This window comes from Phocoena phocoena, chromosome 7 (genome assembly GCF_963924675.1).
Source record: "Phocoena phocoena chromosome 7, mPhoPho1.1, whole genome shotgun sequence".
Taxonomy (NCBI): domain Eukaryota; kingdom Metazoa; phylum Chordata; class Mammalia; order Artiodactyla; family Phocoenidae; genus Phocoena; species Phocoena phocoena.
The window spans coordinates 56,777,771-56,796,843 of NC_089225.1; the positions used below are offsets into that span (position 1 = coordinate 56,777,771).

The window sequence follows — 19,073 nt, forward strand, 5'->3', positions numbered from 1 at the left end:
AAAGCGATTTTTTCCTCTATAGTAATATAACCAATGAGAAAAACACAGCTTTAATTATCTGTAGGTTTACTAACCTGAGCGATGAGTAAATTAGTTGTAAGCATATGAGGAAGCTGTTTATACTTCTTGCTCAAAAGGAGAATAGCCAAGGACCAGATCTTAAACACAGAGGTTCAAAAGTTACTCAGGTTTCTTAATCTTTATAATCACTTATTAATTACTAACTTTTATTTTATAATTACTTTACTAATTACTTATTAGCCTCTTTAAAGAATTCTCTTATCCTGGTTCAAAAAGGAATTGCAATATTTTATTTACTTTAACTTGTGTAGCTCCCAAAAGGGCATTAATGTAAACTAATAGTAAAAGTAAAGTAAAATAGAAAGCATGGAGAGATCCTATGGTAAATTAACTCCAAAAATGACAGAGTCTTTAAGAACTAGTCCTTGAACAGGGAGGGCCACGTTCCAACTATCCCTACCTTTGGTGGCTGGGGTGGGACACAGGCTCACAGACAACTCTTCAGGAAAGGAGCTTTTGTGGGAGACACAGTTATACTGCACTATCTTGAATTTTCCCTTTTTGATTCCACCACATTGGCTCGTGAGGTATCTACATTCCAGGCTGTCTTACTTCAAACAACACATGTCATCCACCTTAAGATTAATTTTCCTGCATTCTTTATATTTAAAAGGATACCCAGTAGTCAGCTACGTATGCTGGTTTGATTTCCTTCTTTCTTCTCACCTCATTGTCAATCAAAATTTATATTGTCTCTCCCCCTACGAAACTGCCCTCTTATCAACGGGCATCATTTTTAAGAAAATGTAACAGAAGCAAAATTTCTTAAAAATTACATTAATCACACATTTATTTGTTGCCAGTATACATATTCATCCTTATCTCCTTTCCTTTAACAGCAAAAGTTGTCTTTTTATTTTCAGCCAGAATACTGTTTGAATTCAACAGGCAACTCAATCTACAAGATACTCTAGTTGCCAAGTGTATAAGTATTTAATTTGAGCTAGATATACCCAAAAGTTTCATTAACATTAAATGGATGTTTGGTCTTAATCCCAAAGATCCCTTCCTACAACATGATTCTACAATAGCTAGTATTTATATAGCAATTCACCATTTTCAGAATGCCTTTTACATATATTGTCTCATGTAATCCTTAAAACAAACCATGGAAATATGTTAAATTATTATCTGTATTTTATAGTTGAGAAAATTGAAGCTTAGAGAGGCTTAGGTAACTCCACAGAGAAATAACAGCTAGTTTGTCACAGGGCCAGGAGTCAAATCCAAGTTTGACTAAATCTCATGGCTTGTCTGTTATATAACTCTAACTCCCAACTGGAAAGACAAAACTCAGAAGGCTGATACTATATTTTATGGGTAGGCTTTAGCTTTCTGTATTGCATAAGAAATTATATTTTTACTCCCTAACTTTCTGTTACCAAGCTATTCTCAAATTCATTCTGTGATTCTCATTCATTTTTACACTGAAACATACTTACCAAGGAGACCAGACTGATAATACTTATATCAAAACTAACATTCTGGATGGCATATGCCAATGGCTTCGGGTCCATGGTGGGAAAAGTCAGTAACCAGGCAGAGACGTACATGATTGGCGCAGACACAAATGTGCTTATTACCATCCCTGAGGTTATCTGCAAAAAATGAAGTCAAATTGAGGAAGAGTCACAGACTCACTCAAACAATTCTCGTAAACTTTAGCCACAGCACATTAAGGCATTCTAAAATAAAAGCAGGAGTCAGTAAAGAGACATCACAGAATCCAGCATGTTATCTAATATCATATTCCCCTTTTCTTAGAGTTCTTAAAAGAAAACACAGTTAAGTTCCCTTGGCTTCTCTTCCAGTCTATGCTCAATTTATATTTGCATATAACTGCTAGAAATCCCACATCTGATGTTTATATCTCTAGATTCCAGAAAGTAAACCATATCAATGATCTACTTAAACTGATGACCAGTTTCCTTCCATACTATTTCATAAAATATAGGGCAATAAAAACAATTTCAAAAAGAGAAAAATTACCATGCAAACATTCTACCGATTAAATAATGGAACTAAGCTTTGGTCAACAATTTAGTTCCTTCATGTTATATTTCAAAAACATCTGCTCTAATGCTGTAGATAACATGTATAGTATGCTTAGACACTAATTGATGTTAACTGATTTAGCTATTTATTGCAGTTGATTATGTGGTATTTTGCATCTGGTGGTTGGATTATCAATGAATAAATCAGATTTTTTCCCCTCAAATTTTGAAAGTTACCCTTCTGTAAATAACCTTTAGGCTTAACTAAAATTACAGCATTAAAATACTTGAAACTAAAAAAGACTACTGAAAAAAGTCATGGCTGAATAAAGACCCCAGATTAAATAAGTCACTTGTTACACGATGTTACATAATGTCTCTTTACTTATAATGAGGCAATTTACAGATATCAAATTCTCATAAAAGAATGTAGATTTCTGTGTTTTAAAAATTCATTTTTCTACTAACCAAACAATCAAACTTAAAAAGTAATATATACATACAATCTCTACTTCCATGTTGAACTGTGTTGCAAAGATAGCCACTCCTGGAGCTACAGGAAAGACACCATACAAAAATGCATAATTCGATACACTTGCATGGTTCACTACACTGTTGCCCTTGTCCAAGAGTTCCACCATTTCTCGGCACAGAAGTGGCAGCACCAGGCTGAAGAAAGAAGAAAAGCATCATTTGCTTGGTATCAAAGTATGCTGGTCCCCAAATAGTAAATTGCTCTAGTGAACTTGGCATTAGGTTATTCTTCTCCTGCCCAGAAGGTATCATTTTATTGAAAGAATAAAAAATTCAACTTGGAGCTACTTAAAGTAAAACAATATTCTAGAAATACTTCAAACATCAGGAATTAGGAGGAAAAAAACTAATTTTTTTTTGTTCTATGAATAATTTTCTTGTAAAAAATCTGTAAAAGTTGCAATTATAACTGCTGTTTCTTGCTTTCCCTATTAGTTCATTGAAATGTTAAAAGAAAAAAAGAAGACTGACAATCTGAGTAAACTTTTTCAAGAAAATTACTAAACTCATTCTTGGAAAAAAAAAAAAGTGGACCTTTATTATGATTAGAGGTTTAAATGGTTCAGGTAATGATAACAATGCTACTCAGTTAGATTTCAAAAACCAGTAGAGAAACAGGTATCTTACAATTAGCTCTTTATCTTAATAAAGAAAAAATGTTTAGCAAAGGGAACTGAAATAACTGAGGTAGAGCAGAAAACTATGAAATCCAGATCTGGTGAAGAGTTAATTATTAAACAAATCCTCCAGGATTCCACAGAAAGACCATATCAACAGTAGCAAGTTAATGGAGCTTTCCTTTAGAAAGAACAAAACCAAGGTTAATATTGTCACAGCAGCACCTACAGACATGCTCTCAGATGGAGTAAAGAACTACTCTTATGTGTTTTTTTTTTAATTAAAAGAAGAAGAAATTATGTAATAGGGATCAAAGAACCAGAAAAAAGATTTTTAAAATGAGAATATTTAAATACTTATAAGTAATGGTTGGTGTTACTATTATTGTTAGAACCATATTTATTGCTGTGAAAAACTAAATAAGGAACTTCCCTGGTGGTCCAGTAGTTAAGACTCCACACTTCCACTGCAGGGGGCGTGGGTTCAATCCCTGGTCGGGGAACTAAGATTCTACATGCCATGCAGTGCAGCCAAAAATTAAACAAAAAAACTAAATAATACTTTATTTCCAAGAGCATAACACCACTATTAGTAATCTTCAGAATTTATATTCATTCTTATTATTTTGAAAGTATAGATACTATTTCATATTGCACTGGTCTCATGAATTTAATTGTCTATACAAGAGCTAAATTCAATAGTTAAATATGCCCCAAGTGCCTTGGGATAATCTTGTAGTAAAATTATGTCACCTTTACCAGGAAGTATAACTCCACGTCTAAAGAGCTAAGGAGGCTGAAGGAACTATCAACTAAGGAGCTAAGAACTTTTCATTTACAGGCTAGGATCAGATGGTTAATAATAATCATTCCTACTGACTTACCTATATTCAGCCACCCTCAGAATTTTAGAATGTTTCCCTCAAATTCATGAAATAGAAGTTTATATTCAAAATTATTGTTTTCATCATGGCCAATAGGATTTTAATAAATTTAGAAAACTCAGAAATCCTGCAAAATTCCTTTAAAAATATGATCAAACTAGGACACTGTAAGATATTAAGTAAAATTATATAAAAGCTGAAAGGAGGGCTTCCCTGGTGGCGCAGTGGTTGAGAGTCTGCCTGCCGATGGATGCAGGGGACACGGGTTCGTGCCCCGGTCCGGGAGGATCCCACATGCCGCGGAGCGGCTGGGCCCGTGAGCCATGGCCGCTGAGCCTGCGCGTCCGGAGCTCCGCAATGGGAGAGGCCACAACAGTGAGAGGCCCGCGTACCGCAAAATAAAATTTTAAAAAAGCTGAAGGTAAACCAATAGTCTTTATCCTCTGACAGTAAAATGTAAAGAGTAACCTACATGGAAATGACTTTCCACAATATACCAATATCACATTTTCCTTTAAATTGTAACTACTCAATTAGGAGGGATTACTACTATCAAACTATTTAATGGAGAAAATAGAGACATATCCCAACGAACGGGCTAAATAAGGCTTTCACAAAGTACAATCCCCAAGTTAAATAAGTGAAACTTACAGTTTAGCTGTGATGAGAAGGATTAGTACAACAAATGCTGACTTCTTCAGTTTCTTTATTTTTCCTACCATTGTAAGACCAAGATAAAATAGAGCTGATCCAGAAAAAGAATTCGCAAGTCCATCAAGAAAATTTTCCATATATACGGGCACCTTTTGATCAAGAATAAAATTGAAAGCAATGCCAATGAAAACCATAAATACTATTGGGTTCTGTAACACATGCAGAAGTCCAAGTCCCACAATTTTCACTTTGTTTTGAGAAGCATTTGGAGTGTCTTTCCATCTCTGCATTTCACAGAAGATAAACCCTATAGGGTTTAACATCATAAGAGATATTGGCGCCACTAAGTAAATGTACTGGAGATACTCTGGGTATGTCGTTTGATATAAAGCTTCAACTGCAAAATACAAATTAAAATTGATTTTTAAATGGTTACCACAGAAATATATTAATAAATTATGAATATAATGTTTTCCATGCTTAATTATAACATATTGTAAATTAACCTAAATAGTGTAGAATGACCTCATTACCCTAGTTTTGGAAAAGTATGTTTTAGTAATAAAGCTGAAAAGGAAAAAAACCCCACTATATTAAATGACATTTAGCTTATAAAATGATAATCAACTTTTAAAAAGTATTTTTAGTAAAACCCACTAATTGTTACTACTTAGAGGCTAAGACTAGTCTCAATAAAGGGGCAGAATTGTAGAATTCTTAAAACAATTCAAGGTAAAAATCTACTAACAAAATGTTTAAGTAGTCATAGCAATAAGGTGGTTGTTGGTTCTCTTGAGAGAGAAGTTTCATTGGAGTGGTGAGGCAGAACTCAGAGCACAGAGAACGCAGGAGAGAGGAGGAGATAACAGACTAAAAAATGAGCACTGAGGGACGTCACTGCTGGCACAGTGGTTGAGAATCCGCCTGCCAATGCAGGGGACACAGGTTCGAGCCCTGGTCCAGGAAGATCCCACATGCTGTGGAGCAACTAAGCCCAGGTGCCACAACTACTGAGCCTGCGCTCTAGAGCCCGTGAGCCACAACTACCGAGCCCACGTGCCACAACTACTGAAGCCCGCGCACCTAGAGCCCGTGCTCCACAAGATAGGCCACCGCAATAAGAAGCCTGTGCATCGCAACAAAGAGGAGCCCCCGCTCGCAACAACTGGAGAAAGCCCGCGTGCAGCAACGAAGACCCAACGCAGCCAAAAATAAATAAAATTAAATTAATTTATTTTAAAAATGTTTTAAAAAAAAAGAGCACTGAGGCGATGGAGTCCAAGCTATATAGGAAAAGAAGTGAAGATGGGAGATGGCTAACAGATAGATAGCAGAGCGGTTAGAGACTGGAGGTCCCTGTGAAGTTCAAGAAGTAGGTGTAGCTGGAAGTTTAGGAGTTCACAGTAAGTCAGATATTGAGCTATTGGATTTAATATTTCCCAGATGACTTGGTCCAGGATGTGGCCATGGGAGTTGGTGGCTGAAGTGGAGTACAGGAAAACATCATTGGAGGTGAGGAGGTCAAGGAACTGAGAGAGCAGAGAATTTGGTGGGTAGTTCACATGGATGCTAAAGTTAAACAAGATAACAAGCAAAACTTGGGAGTAGAGAAGATGACAGTGGGCCAGATATTGGTCTTCAATGAATGAAGAGGAATGACGAGTGAGGTCAGCAGATGACAGCAACGAGGATGAGCAGTTTAGCCAGGCAGCAGGGACCTCAACGAAGCAGTTTTTACAGAAGAGAGAGAATAATGGCCTAGCAGTGGTACACAGTGGCTATGAGGATGCCAATCCTGCCTACCCACTGCTCACATGGTATGCAGGCGATGAGAAAATGAGCAGCCTCCATTGGAGAGGAATGAATACCTTCAGGAAGGAAGACCAGTGAAGATGCTGAAGAATTAGAGATGGAAAGGTGGATCTAAGGAATGTTTGGGAGGAGAATACAGTAAATTCATGTTAATGCACATTTAATGCAAATTCAACTACACTTTCTTAGGAAAACATAGGCTTCATTTTTCTTTTGCATAAAACATGTTCCCAAGTGCAAACTAATTACTTGTTCATTGAAGAAGAGCAATGCCTGCAGAAGAATCTGGCTAGTAGACTTATGAGAAGTGGTACAATATACACTAAGTACGTGTGCTGCATCTTGTGGGTGATTTGAGGGATTCTTCAAAGGTTCAACTGTATATGATGACTTTAGAACCTAACCATTGCATGAGATGAGTCTCCTTGGAAGGGGATGGGTTGGATCAGACTTCTAGCAGTTTCTTGGTTCATGTGAGGGTTGGTGGCCTGGTCTTGGCTTGATCACGGCAACTTAGAGCCTTGCAGCATCAAATTGGTCTCAAGGCACATTTTTGGCAATGAATTCTGAAATTATTCAACCTAATATATGCAAAGCCTGATTCATAAATGATTTCAAGTTGAGAAAGACAGATAAAATAAGAACAGCCACAATCACTCACAATCACTTGCTTCACAAGAGAGGCAATCATGTGAAAAAATGAAAAAGATTAGGTTTCTCAGTTTACATTAAGATAAAGTGACACAGGTAGGAAAATATATTTGTTTGCTTACTCAGGATACATAAGTTCAATTAATGTCAAGCACACGTCCTGTTAGTTATGAAACTAGATTATATAACCTTTCGAATGCCTTGTTCTCATTAGCTAAAAGCCACTTTTTATAAGATTCAATTCCCTTTTTTTCAACTAAGCACATACAGAGGTCTCTAATATCTTTGAAATGTTAAACAAAATATATTTGACTACATAAAATTTCACAAATTCTTTCCACTGATTTCCAAATTAGATATATAGCTCTATAACTCTGTGGTTCTCTTTCATGTTTCATAAGGTTTCATCCTTTAAGTAAAAAAAAAAAAAAAAAAAGCAGCACTTTTGATAACTATTTCTAGTTAGCTACACTTCTTCTGACTAGATATTTTAGCTCAAAGAGAAAGGTGTCTATACCCACCCCTCAATTTTTAAAATAGAGAGTATATTTTAGAAAAGCCTTGTGTTTTCAATCTGAGCCTAAGAATTTTCCCAAGTAGCCAAAGTAAAACGCATAAGGTATTTCCTTTGACAACTTACAGCACACAAAGCTTCTTAAGTTAATGCCTTTTTACCAGAAATGTACTTTCCTGGTACAGTAGCACTTAATCACCATTACATAATGGACTTCGGGTTGTTTTAAATGCTCAATGCAAATTTGAACAAAAGTCTATATTTAGGCCTAGCCAATCACCAAGTCCTTTCTTCTTTTGCATGATCTTTTGTATTTGATTCCTACTTGGAATCTTGATTCCTGCTACTCCCACTAGTCAAAAATCTCAAAAGTGGGTTACCTACTCTGTTTACCAACGTATACTCTTCTGGTTTTTCTTGACCATCCCCTTTATCCATTTTACTTGCTACCAACAATATCACCTAAATCTTAACTTTCAAAAATTAAGATTTTCCCACAGCTCTCCCTGCCCACAAGACCACATATAAAATCTTTCTTTTGACATTCACAATCTAGTCGCCACAATCTGTTCCTTATTTATCCAGCTCACCTCTCACTATACCTTAGTGCAAAGCCTCTATCAGCCAGTTTATATCACTGTAATGCTGGATAAACACCAGGTTCATAATTTCTAGTTCTACATGCCGATCATCATTCCCCAACTTCATCATCCCCCAACTTCTTGAAATCTCTCCTTTCTTATCCAAATCTTGCCTACTATTTAAGGCCTGTCTCAGGTACCACTTCCTCCACCGAGTCTTCAGTCTACATCATGGATCTCTCCTTCCCTGGATGGCTCTGGTACTTTGTGAACTTTTTGTATCAGTGCCATCTTAACAAATTCTAAGTTCCTTGAAGGTATCATTTTATAACCCCCAGTCCCAGCTGAGTGCTAAGCGAAATCTGAAAATACTTGCTGAATGGAATTAACACATCAATGAATGTCAAAGGTTTCAGACAGACTGAAAATGTGTTTTGTAACATAGCAATTTATAACTAATTCTTATCCATGAACCCATTTCTTTTTATATCCAATTTTTTTTCTTTTTTCATCTTCTGAATATTTATAAAGCAGGCTACTATTGGGGTATTTTAAGTCAGTTGAACAGGTATACAAAGGCAAAAGAAGTATAGTCTAGTGGGAAAGCAAAAAGTTGGGAATAAATACTTGTTTAATTAGTAGAATAGGGTTCATATGGGAATTTCAGTTCATTCTGCCATTCATTTGCATAATTACTTAACATTCCATCTTTATAAATAGGCAGCACTATTTTTAAATTTAATTTATATATTTTTTATACAGCAGGCTCTTATTAGTTATCTATTTTATACATATTAGTGTATATATGTCAATCCCAATCTCCCAGTTCATCCCACCACTCTCCCTCCCCCGCAGCACTATTCTGTTGTTATCAATCTGAGTATAGTTTTTCAAATCTGAAAAATAATTGAAAGTGGTGACCCATATTAACAAATTAGACTTATAATCATTGTATCAACTATTAAGTTCTAATTAATACTTATAAATAAGGCTCTTGGGGAGAGGGGAGAATCCCACTCTGAGGAATTATTATATAGCTTTGAAGAACTAAGAGACAAAATTAGCCACCCACTGTGGCTCCTATTTTGATTACTGCAGGGTTTCAATCCCTAGCAAATAACACAAAGACCCAGACAAGACCATTCTATTATTTAATGGCATATAGTTAAATGCTTCATTTCCTTTCTGTTTACAGCTCAAGCACTAGAGCATAATTATGATTAGTCAGGGTGCTTATGCTATCAGCATTGTTTAAGAATGAATTATAGCACTTAACTATGCCCTATTGTATCTTTTAATGACAGAGGCAGGGAACCATTCTAATTTGCTAAAATCCACATTTCACCTCAGTGGAGTCTTGGTTTCTTCTCATACTCAGATTTCTTAAAGTACCTCTGAAAAGAATTGTTTTTAAAAATAGCAAGCATGGGTTTCCCTGGTGGCGCAGTGGTTGAGAGTCTGCCTGCCGATGCAGGCGACGTGGGTTCGTGCCCCGGTCTGGGAGGATCCCACATGCCGTGGAGCAGGGCCCCTGAGCCATGGCCACTGAGCCTGTGCGTCCGGAGCGAGCCTGTGCTCCTCGACGGGAGAGGCCACAACAGTGAGAAGCCCGCGTACTGCTATTTTTTTTGTCTGCAATGACGCAATGTAGTATTATGTCACTTGAGTATAGATAAATCATTTTAATGCAATTTCATAGACCATTATAATTATAGTATAGAGGAAAAGTAAACACAGACTGTCCTTTTTCTTTAATCACTAACTTATCTCTTCTGAGTCACCTGTAAATTGGACCAATGTTGTAGAACAAATGCAGTTGTAAAAAGGACATTTCCTTTAAGCTACCATGCTTATCTGTGAACTAGAGAGTAGGAATTCTTGGGAGAGGCCACAGAACAAACAAAAAGAATGGTCTTCTCTCTAGAGACATAGTCTTCTCTGTTCACCCTGAGCATAGCCAGAAGGCAGATGGCTATGAACAGCAGTAATAAATAATCTCATTGGAGCAGATACATGGCCCTAGTTCTGTACCACAGCTTCCAATCTGCAGATATATGAAAAAGCACTTCTGTGTATACTGTTGGTTTCTGGTAAAGTTATTGTCTACAACCTAATGTCACAAAAGCTCTTACATTATCTGTGATTTAAAATCAAACAAACAATTACAACTCAAAATCTGCAAGCATAATCATCAGGGGAACTGGGCTAGCATACTGCTGGGAACATGATTATTACCAGATTTAATGTGGGACATGAGAAAAGCAGCAATGAAAATGGCTGACTATATTTTTTATTTGGAGATTCTGCCTTAATATGAAAATGGATAAACTCATCTAACAGGTCTTTTTCCACTTCTACTCATTTTGTGAATTTTTTTGAATAATGTAAAGATTATGAAAAACTTTGATTCTCTGTGAAAATAATGTATTATAAGGGCTAGCTGGGTCTTCTGATGATCAAATGGGCATGTTATATAAATGTGTGGCATAAGAGAATGCCCAGGATTTAAATCTAGGTTTGGGTCTCAGTCACCTGTTAGCTGTGTGACCTGGGGTAAGACAATTAAATCTCTGTAAGTCTGCCTTCTTATTTGAAAATGAGGATAATAATATCTGCCCTACCTCAAATGAGATAAGTATATAAGAAAATACTCTTATAAAGTTACAAATGTTAGTTCTATTTAGTTATGGGCTTACTACTCTATGACAGCATGAAACTTACAGTTCATGTCCAAATTAAGATATAGCACTATTTATTAAATATTTAACACTATGATACTTAGCCACTTCTAAGGTCCTTATACCATCAATACCTTGACAAATGTACATTATTAATGCACCTGAAGAGAGGGGCAACACATTAACTCCTTGCTCTTTTATTTCCAAAGTCTTTATTTAAATGATTGGCTCATCCTTTAATTTTAAAATTGACTAACCTTAAAGGAACACCTATATAGTTTCTGACTATTCACAGCTCAGTTATCTAAGAGCCTGGTTTTTCCACTCTCATAAACCTCCTATTCATAGTTATATAATTTCTTAGGTATATTTCTATTTCTGGTAAGCAATATGGAGGAAGAGAATAATGAAAAGTATAGTCCACTAGAATCCTTTTCGTGCCAGAGGTGTAATAATTTTTTTGGGGGGTGGGTAGTTAAAAGATAAGAAATTTGAAAGTTAATGGCAGATTTTAATTGTCCATTTCATTAAGTTTCATTCAGTCTCTGCTCAGAAGTTATATCACCAGAGAGGCCTTCACTGATCCTGCTCCCCACCTCAAATGCCATCTCCTTGTAAAATAAGACTACTTTGTTTTTATGGCCCTTGTCATTACCTGATATTATTTTTGTTTTTATTTTACTTTCCCATTAAAATGTAAATTCAGTATGTACAAGAACTTTGTTCACAATTGTATTCCCAGCAGCTGGCACAGTCACTGGTACTAACAGGTTCCTATGAATGAATTACTATATCCATAATATTCAGATCCCTACATTATGATACATGATCAAAGCAAAACATAAACTTTAAAAATTCATAGAAAGTATGCTGGTAGATGCCAGGGGCTGGGAGCTTGCGGGGGAGTAGGGAGGGGGAATGGGGAGTTAGTGTTTAAAGGGGACAGAGTTTCAGTTTAGGAAAGTGAAAAATTTGGGAGATGGATGATGGTGAGAGTTGCACAATGTGAATGTACTTAGTGCCACTGAACTGTACACTTAAGTACGGTTAAAATAGTATGTTTTATATTATGTGACTTTTACCACAATAAAAAAAACATTAAAAAACAAGTAGTTACTAAGTATACATTTTCTTGGTGGCAGAGAGTTCTGGAAAATAGAATATGTTTCTAAGATATCTCAACATCCCCAACTAGTATGTTTACTATTTCATCAGGAAAACATATACACATAGAAACATAAAATTAGGCTGCTTAAAGGGTTGGAAAGTTAAAGAAGGAAAAGTTGGAAAGGTAAAAGAAGTCCTCATTTTGTCCTTAAACAAGAAATTAACTTCGACCAAAGTACACTGATATTTTGAATCAAAAACTCAATAACAAGCATTAATGTAAAATAATATACATTCTAGAGGGAAAGAAAAATAAGGAAGGGAAAAAGTCACTCATAAATTTCCACTGCTAACATTTAATAATAATGACAGTTTTTAAACAGGTGTATGCCTATGCTTTTTACATAATTTAAATCAGAATCTGATCTCTTCTGGAAATTATATTTCTTTCATATGTGATTATTGAGAAGAAAAAAAATACTATTAGAAAGATGACTCACAAAATTTATTTGGATATGCCCATTTATTTCAGGTAGATGTTTGAAGGCGCCTCAAACTCTGAAAAAATATAATTCATCTAACTTAAGACATATTTAAGAAAAAATATGAAAGATTCCTTAGATATAATAAGTATAAATCACTAACAAATGCTTAGTTAAAAGATTCAAATTAAAGCCTTACATTTTGTTACCTTCTAAAAGACCTGAAATTTTTTAAAACTTAAAAAATAAAAAGTAACTTACCTATAGGATATCCCAATGCAAAGTCATTACTCTGTGTAGCAAAAATAGGGAATAGTCCAGCTTTGCTAAATCGACTATCGGGACTGGCAACCAATAAGGTTAATACACATACAATGAAAAATACAGAAGCTTTGGCAATTAAGATACTATAAAGAAAAGACCAATCCACATTGGAAAAATTAAGTACAACCATGTTTTTGAATAATAAAGCTGGAAGTGCAAACCTGGAGACAAAATTTCCCAGTCCTTTCGCCTGTGTTGATGTTATAACATTGGCCCTTCCTGCTATGTAGCCACAAAGGACTATGCCAAAGCATTCTAGTAAGGCTGGAAAAAGCCTTGTTATTGACATTGAAGGTGGGTCATTAGTGGAATTAAATCCATGTGTTACTGGTGAGGACAAAGTCTTGGTCATATTGACTGCAATGGTCAAGTTCTTGGCAGGTATATCAGAAAAAGAATTCATTTTCTTTCACCCTCCAACTGCAACCTGATCTCTGGAAAGAAAGAAGAAAGATTCAGTGTGAAATCAATGAGAAGAATTCTAGTTGAAAGGATATACTGGCAAACATAGATTTATTAAATGGCCAAATAAATATACAAATTTTTTCAACAACCATCAGAGAAAAATACAATGAAAAATAGAATGGGTGGAAGTGTCTGCTAACAACAGCCTCTTGACTCTCAAAGGTGGGTCAGCTCAAAATATTTATGTTGCTTTCCGATATCCAGTATCAGATATGAGTAAAATAAGATCCACAGATTTTACAGCTGTAATATGATGCCCTGTGTTCCTCTCCAGTGCTCCACAGTCAAGCTCTGCCTAGTGGATGAGAACACAGCACCCACAGAGTCTACTGAATGTCCGCCTGCAGCCAAATTTTCCATAAATTTCAGAAGTTCTCAGGGCTACATCTAAGAGTCACAATGGACAGGAAGGTCCTTTCCAGCCTGCGGAAGGACTTGACTATAGGATAGGAAGAAGAGTATAATAGAATATCACTGATCAACTTTGAACCAGTAACTTACTTTTCTGTACCTCATTTCCTCATCTGTGAAATGGCAATAATAGTATGTACCTCATAGGAACTTGATATTATTCAATATCAAGTCCTTACAAACACATCTGGCACAAATAAATCACTTAACAAAAGTTAAATATAACTTCTGGTGGCATATAAGAGAGAGAATGAAAGAAAAAATGATGGCATCCCACCAGACTACTCTTAGTTCCTTTTACACCAGCCAGACATATTGGCTGTCTTGAATTCCCCATAGTCTTTGTGCCACAGGGGCTTTGCCCATGCAGTTCACACTAAAATATTCTCTTCCCTGCCCACCCACATAACAACTACCCATCCTCCGAATCATATCCAAATCAATTCAGGAGTCGTTGTATCAGGTAAGGCTCCTCTAACACCATAGCCAGGCCAGGAGTCTTTCTCAAATAGAATCATGTTCCTTAACTTTAGGCCACTCTTCTCAGTTTATAATTATACTATGTATTAGAGTGACTGTGTGATTTATGTCTGTCTCCTTGACTAGACTTTAAGTACCATAGAAGCATGTTTTTGCTCACTTTTGTGTCCCTAATGCCAAGCACTGTGCCTGGAGCACACAGGAGATTTAGGAGACTAAAATAATTACCTGCTCTTAAATAAACCTTTCACCCTTTAGTGGATCAATGTTCTTTCTTAGGAACTATCTACTTCATGGACAGAATTTTGGTTTTTTTTCCTGAATGTTAAGTATTCTAAGTTTTTCACCAAGACCACAAAATGTGTTCTGAAATGTTCCAAAGCTGTTCATAAAATGTTAAAGAACACAAAATGTCTTGTAAAATGTTCTAAAGATGTTCAGAAAATGAAGCAAGGAAAACTTTACGTTAATATGACAATACTTACCAGACTTTCCTCTTGCTGCCAGGGACACAATGAACATTAGGTTTGAACAACTCTGCAACTAACCAGCTTTTATTAGTAACTTGAAATTGACATAGTGACAATTGCTAATTCCTAAGTGATTATTCTGGGTTAACCATCTAAAGTAGCCTTATACAAGGTAGAAAGTAAAAAAGCTTATACTTCCTGAAATGTATAATGCCCAGGTTAAGTTCTCAAACACCCACATCACATTAAGGACTCAGATGGCAGGCCAAAGACTAACAACTGATACAACTGGGGGTTTGGATGAGATAATTTTCTCTGTGCTACCCTGGTATAAACTGAACCATTTAAAAACATTACATTTAATCTGGATCAGGACAAATATTTTCCTCCTAGGATTAGATAGGAGTGGTCAATATACACAAAACCTGTAATACTCACATACTTGAAGTTTACCAAATAAGCATCAAATTATATCCTGAGAAGGCTACTGATTGGTATAGGTACCCATAATTGAAGTAAGGAGCTGGTAAACAAGTGAACAAAGGTGTTAAACATTTGGAGCCCCTGAGAGATGTGGACTTGAAAAGACAGTGCTAAAGATTAAGGTGATAAACTACTCCAGTCTTCTGTTATTTTTTTAAAAGTTCCCTATATTTCTTTGCCTGGAACATTATAACTTACACTGCTCCCTACCCCTTATTTGTACCACACTTGCATATCAATGTATTCCAATAATTTTTAAACCAACAGTTTTAACTAAACTTGTAGTTGTTCAGTGAAAAGAGTCAAATGGCCTGAACCCAATTTGAGGCCTATCACTTATCAACTCTTTGGGTAACTCAGCCTCTCTGGACCATAGCTTCTTCAACTGTAAAATGAGAGTAAAAACCTCCTTAGAGGGCTATTGTGAGGATTGGAGCTTTTTTTTTTTTGCGGTACGCAGGCCTCTCACTGCCGTGGCCTCTCCCATTGTGGAGCACAGGCTCCGGACGCACAGGCTCAGCAGCCATGGCTCACGGGCCCAGCTACTCCGCAGCATGTGGGATCTTCCTGGACCGGGGCACAAACCCACGTCCCCTGCATCGGCAGGCGGACTCTCAACCACTGCGCCACCAGGGAAGCCCCAGGATTGGAGCTTTTATACACAGCTTATCACAAAGTAGGCCTTCAAGAAGTGGTAGCAGTTGCTATTAGGAGTTGTGTGCCCTAATAATAAGAAGAATGGTAGTAAATTAAATATAATTCATTGTTCTATGCAGTTCTTCAAACATACTTGGTATTAAAGAGCCTCCAACTAAAACAGAGGGATGGGATGGGTTGTAAGGTTATCAGTTTTCATTTTATACCAAACAGTTAAGGAGTTCAGTTTAATTTAGTTTGATCTTAGTTGTTAGCAGGGAAGGGAGAGCTCTTTATTTCCCTCAAGGTGATGGTCAAATAGCTGTAGCAAGGCCCAGGTTTAACTTTCAGTTAGTCAAAAATTAAGAGAAAAACTTTGGAAAGTAATCTTCCCCTTCCCATGAAGTTTCTTTTAATGTTCCTTGATATTTTAAAAGCAATATCTGCTAATTGAGGGGCAGTCAAAATAACCAAAAAGGACTTACAAATACAAAGTTTTATCTCATCTTAAATTTTTTTCCAACAGGAAGAGAATATACTTCTTTTTTTTAAATAAATTTATTTATTTTAGGCTACGTTGGGTCTTCGTTCCTGCACACGGGCTTTCTCTGGTTTCGGCGAGCGGGAGCTACTCTTCGTTGCGGTGCACGGGCTTCTCCTTGTGGTGGCTTCTCTTGTTGAGGAGAAGGGGTCTAGGCACGAGGACTTCAGTAGTTGTGGCTCGTGGGCTCTAGAACGCAGGCTCAGTAGTTGTGGCACACGGGCTTAGTTGCTCCGCGACATGTAGATCTTCGCGGACCAAGGCTTGAACCCGTGTCCCCTGCATTGGCAGGTGGATTCATAACCACCGCGCCACCAGGGAGGCCCCGAGAATATACTTCTTAAAGCATTCTTTTAAAATAAACAGGAGCGGGCTTCCCTCGTGGCGCAGTGGTTGAGAGTCCGCCTGCCGATGCAGGGCACACGGGTTCGTGCCCCGGTCCGGGAAGATCCCACATGCTGCGGAGCGGCTGGGCCTGTGAGCCATGGCCGCTGAGACTGCGCGTCCGGAGCCTGTGCTCCGCAACAGGAGAGGCCACAACAGTGAGAGGCCCGCGTACCGCAAAAAACAAAAACAAAAAATAAATAAAATAAACAGGAGCCACAGCAATGTAAGTTAAAAAAAAAAAATAGCATCCAGTCTTTCCATCTCATTAAAAACAAGGCTTGTTAAAGAACAAAAAAGTTGGCTAGGGCTTCCCTGGTGGCGCAGTGGTTGAGAGTCCGCCTGCCGATGCAGGGAACATGGGTTCATGGCCGGTCTGGGAAGATGCCACATGCCGCGGAGAGGCTGGGCCCGTGAGCCATGGCCGCTGAGCCTGCGCGTCTGGAGCCTGTGCTCCGCAACGGGAGAGGCCACAGCTGTGAGAGGCCCGCATACCGCAAAAAAAAAAAAAAAAAAAAGTTGCCTTGTCACAGTAAAAGACCACTCACTGGGGCGGGAGCAGAGAAATGCTATACACCAGCCACTTCTGGCCACTCATATTTGGTTTAGATAACATGGAGGAACCACTAACATTGTAAACAACTGCTATTAAGTGAAAATGGGGAGGAGGGTTCTGACGGGTTTCAAAGAGAAAGCTTTAAACTCTTAAGCTATTTCTCAAACACCCAATAACATTTAGCCGGTGGGAAAAGCATAATACAGTGTGGTCCTATTCAAGCACCCTTCAACACCAGGAGTCACACCATCCACCCACTCCCACCTACTTGCAGGGGACCAAAGGTCTTCCCTAAAGACCCAGAGTGGGGAGGGAGTGCTGAGCACTGCCTCTTCTCTTGTGGGCAGGGACAGACTTTGGCCCTCTAAGATAAGGATGTAGAGAATCCGTAAGCAAATAGGCCGCCTAAAGAAGAGCTGCCACCCAATGCCTGGGCAGGCAGCAGTGGAAGTGTAAAGGCAGCCTGGGTTCTGTGCCTGGGATACAAAGTTGGTCGCTCAGCTTCCCCAGGGCATGGCAGTCACAAAGCATGGTAAGTGAAACGCTCCAAAAAGGGCTAAGGGAGAAAATTTGGCGCAACGCTCCAGGTACCTGGGCAGAAGCTCCCACGATGGCATTCACTGAGGCCACCCCCCCGGAATAAAGGGAAGAGTCTGAGAATGGTAGGGTGGACGCACGTACAATGATGTGCTCCTCAAACTGAGGGATGGCAGCTCTGTCACCAAAGGGGACAAGCCGCCCCTTCCCCTACGTAAGTCTTCCCGGGTGGCCCCGCACGTCCTAAAGGCGGGCGCTACGGGGCAGAGGCGGGCAGGCGCAGGCAGCGGATTGCGGGCCTGGGCGCTGCCCACCTGCTCAGACTCGAGGGGCGAGAGCGGGGTCACCAAGGGCCCGCAAAGCCGAGCCGGGACCGCGCAGGTCGGCGCCCCGAGGGCCCATCTCACCTGCTACGGCTGCATCCCGGGGCCGCGGGAGAAGGGAGTCGATGTTCGAGGTGGGCCAAGCAGGGAGGAAATCACCGTCACCTCCCACCCCAGCCCTCCTAGCCGAGAGCTGCCGGCTGCCAGCTGCCCGCTATAGCAGCTCATTCACATTACGAAAAAGTGAGGCGCTCATAAGCTGGGACCGGGTCAGCTCCTCCCTGAGCCGCCGCCCCGCCTCCTGGCCCCGCCCCCGGCCGGGGGAACCACAGAGCCGCGCCGTCCAAGGCCCCGCCTTCAGGCTCCGCCTCCCGCCGCGAGACTCAACGCCGCGCGGCCCCGGCCCCGCCCCTGGCTCCGCCCCCGATCGCTGAGACGCGGAGGCCCAAGGTCCTCCGCTACGCCAACCTCCAGCCGCAGGCTGCGAGCTTCCCAGCCGCTAGACGCCGGCGGCGGGACTTCCGGCCGTTCGGCTCCCGCAAAATGGCAGCCGCCGTGAGGGCTTTGCCGTTTCGTTTTCCTCTCCGTAAATTCCGGTGTAGAAGCCTCTTGCCTTTCCGCCTAAGCCCAGCCTCGTGTGGTCTGTCAAGTGCTCTCTTGATTAGCCTAGTCGTTTTTATAGCACAGTTTAAAGCAAGGTCTTTAATCGTGGGTCAGACTCCTGCCTTTCACCTTTCTCAAGGCAGTGTGACCTTGACCTTCCTAAATCAGAGACTAAAATGTCTGTAAAGCTTTAGCCCTGTGCTTGGTTTAGAATAAGCATCCAGACCCTGACTGCTTGTGTTTTCTATTGTCGGGGGAACGACATCCATAT

General features: G+C 39.1%; 1 protein-coding gene across 1 annotated transcript in view; it reads right to left on the bottom strand.

Moving 5' to 3' along the window:
• GPR155 (G protein-coupled receptor 155) overlaps positions 1-13,316 on the bottom strand; it is a 36,470-nt gene extending 23,154 nt beyond the window's left edge. Inside the window, exons 1-5 of the mRNA XM_065880150.1 lie at positions 12,851-13,316; positions 4,762-5,161; positions 2,579-2,744; positions 1,524-1,679; positions 75-158 (exon numbers count right to left, since the gene is read on the bottom strand). Coding sequence (XP_065736222.1) covers positions 75-158; positions 1,524-1,679; positions 2,579-2,744; positions 4,762-5,161; positions 12,851-13,316 — 1,272 coding nt within the window. The remainder of the gene's footprint in view (positions 1-74; positions 159-1,523; positions 1,680-2,578; positions 2,745-4,761; positions 5,162-12,850) is intronic.
• Between the last annotated feature and the right edge of the window lie 5,757 nt (positions 13,317-19,073).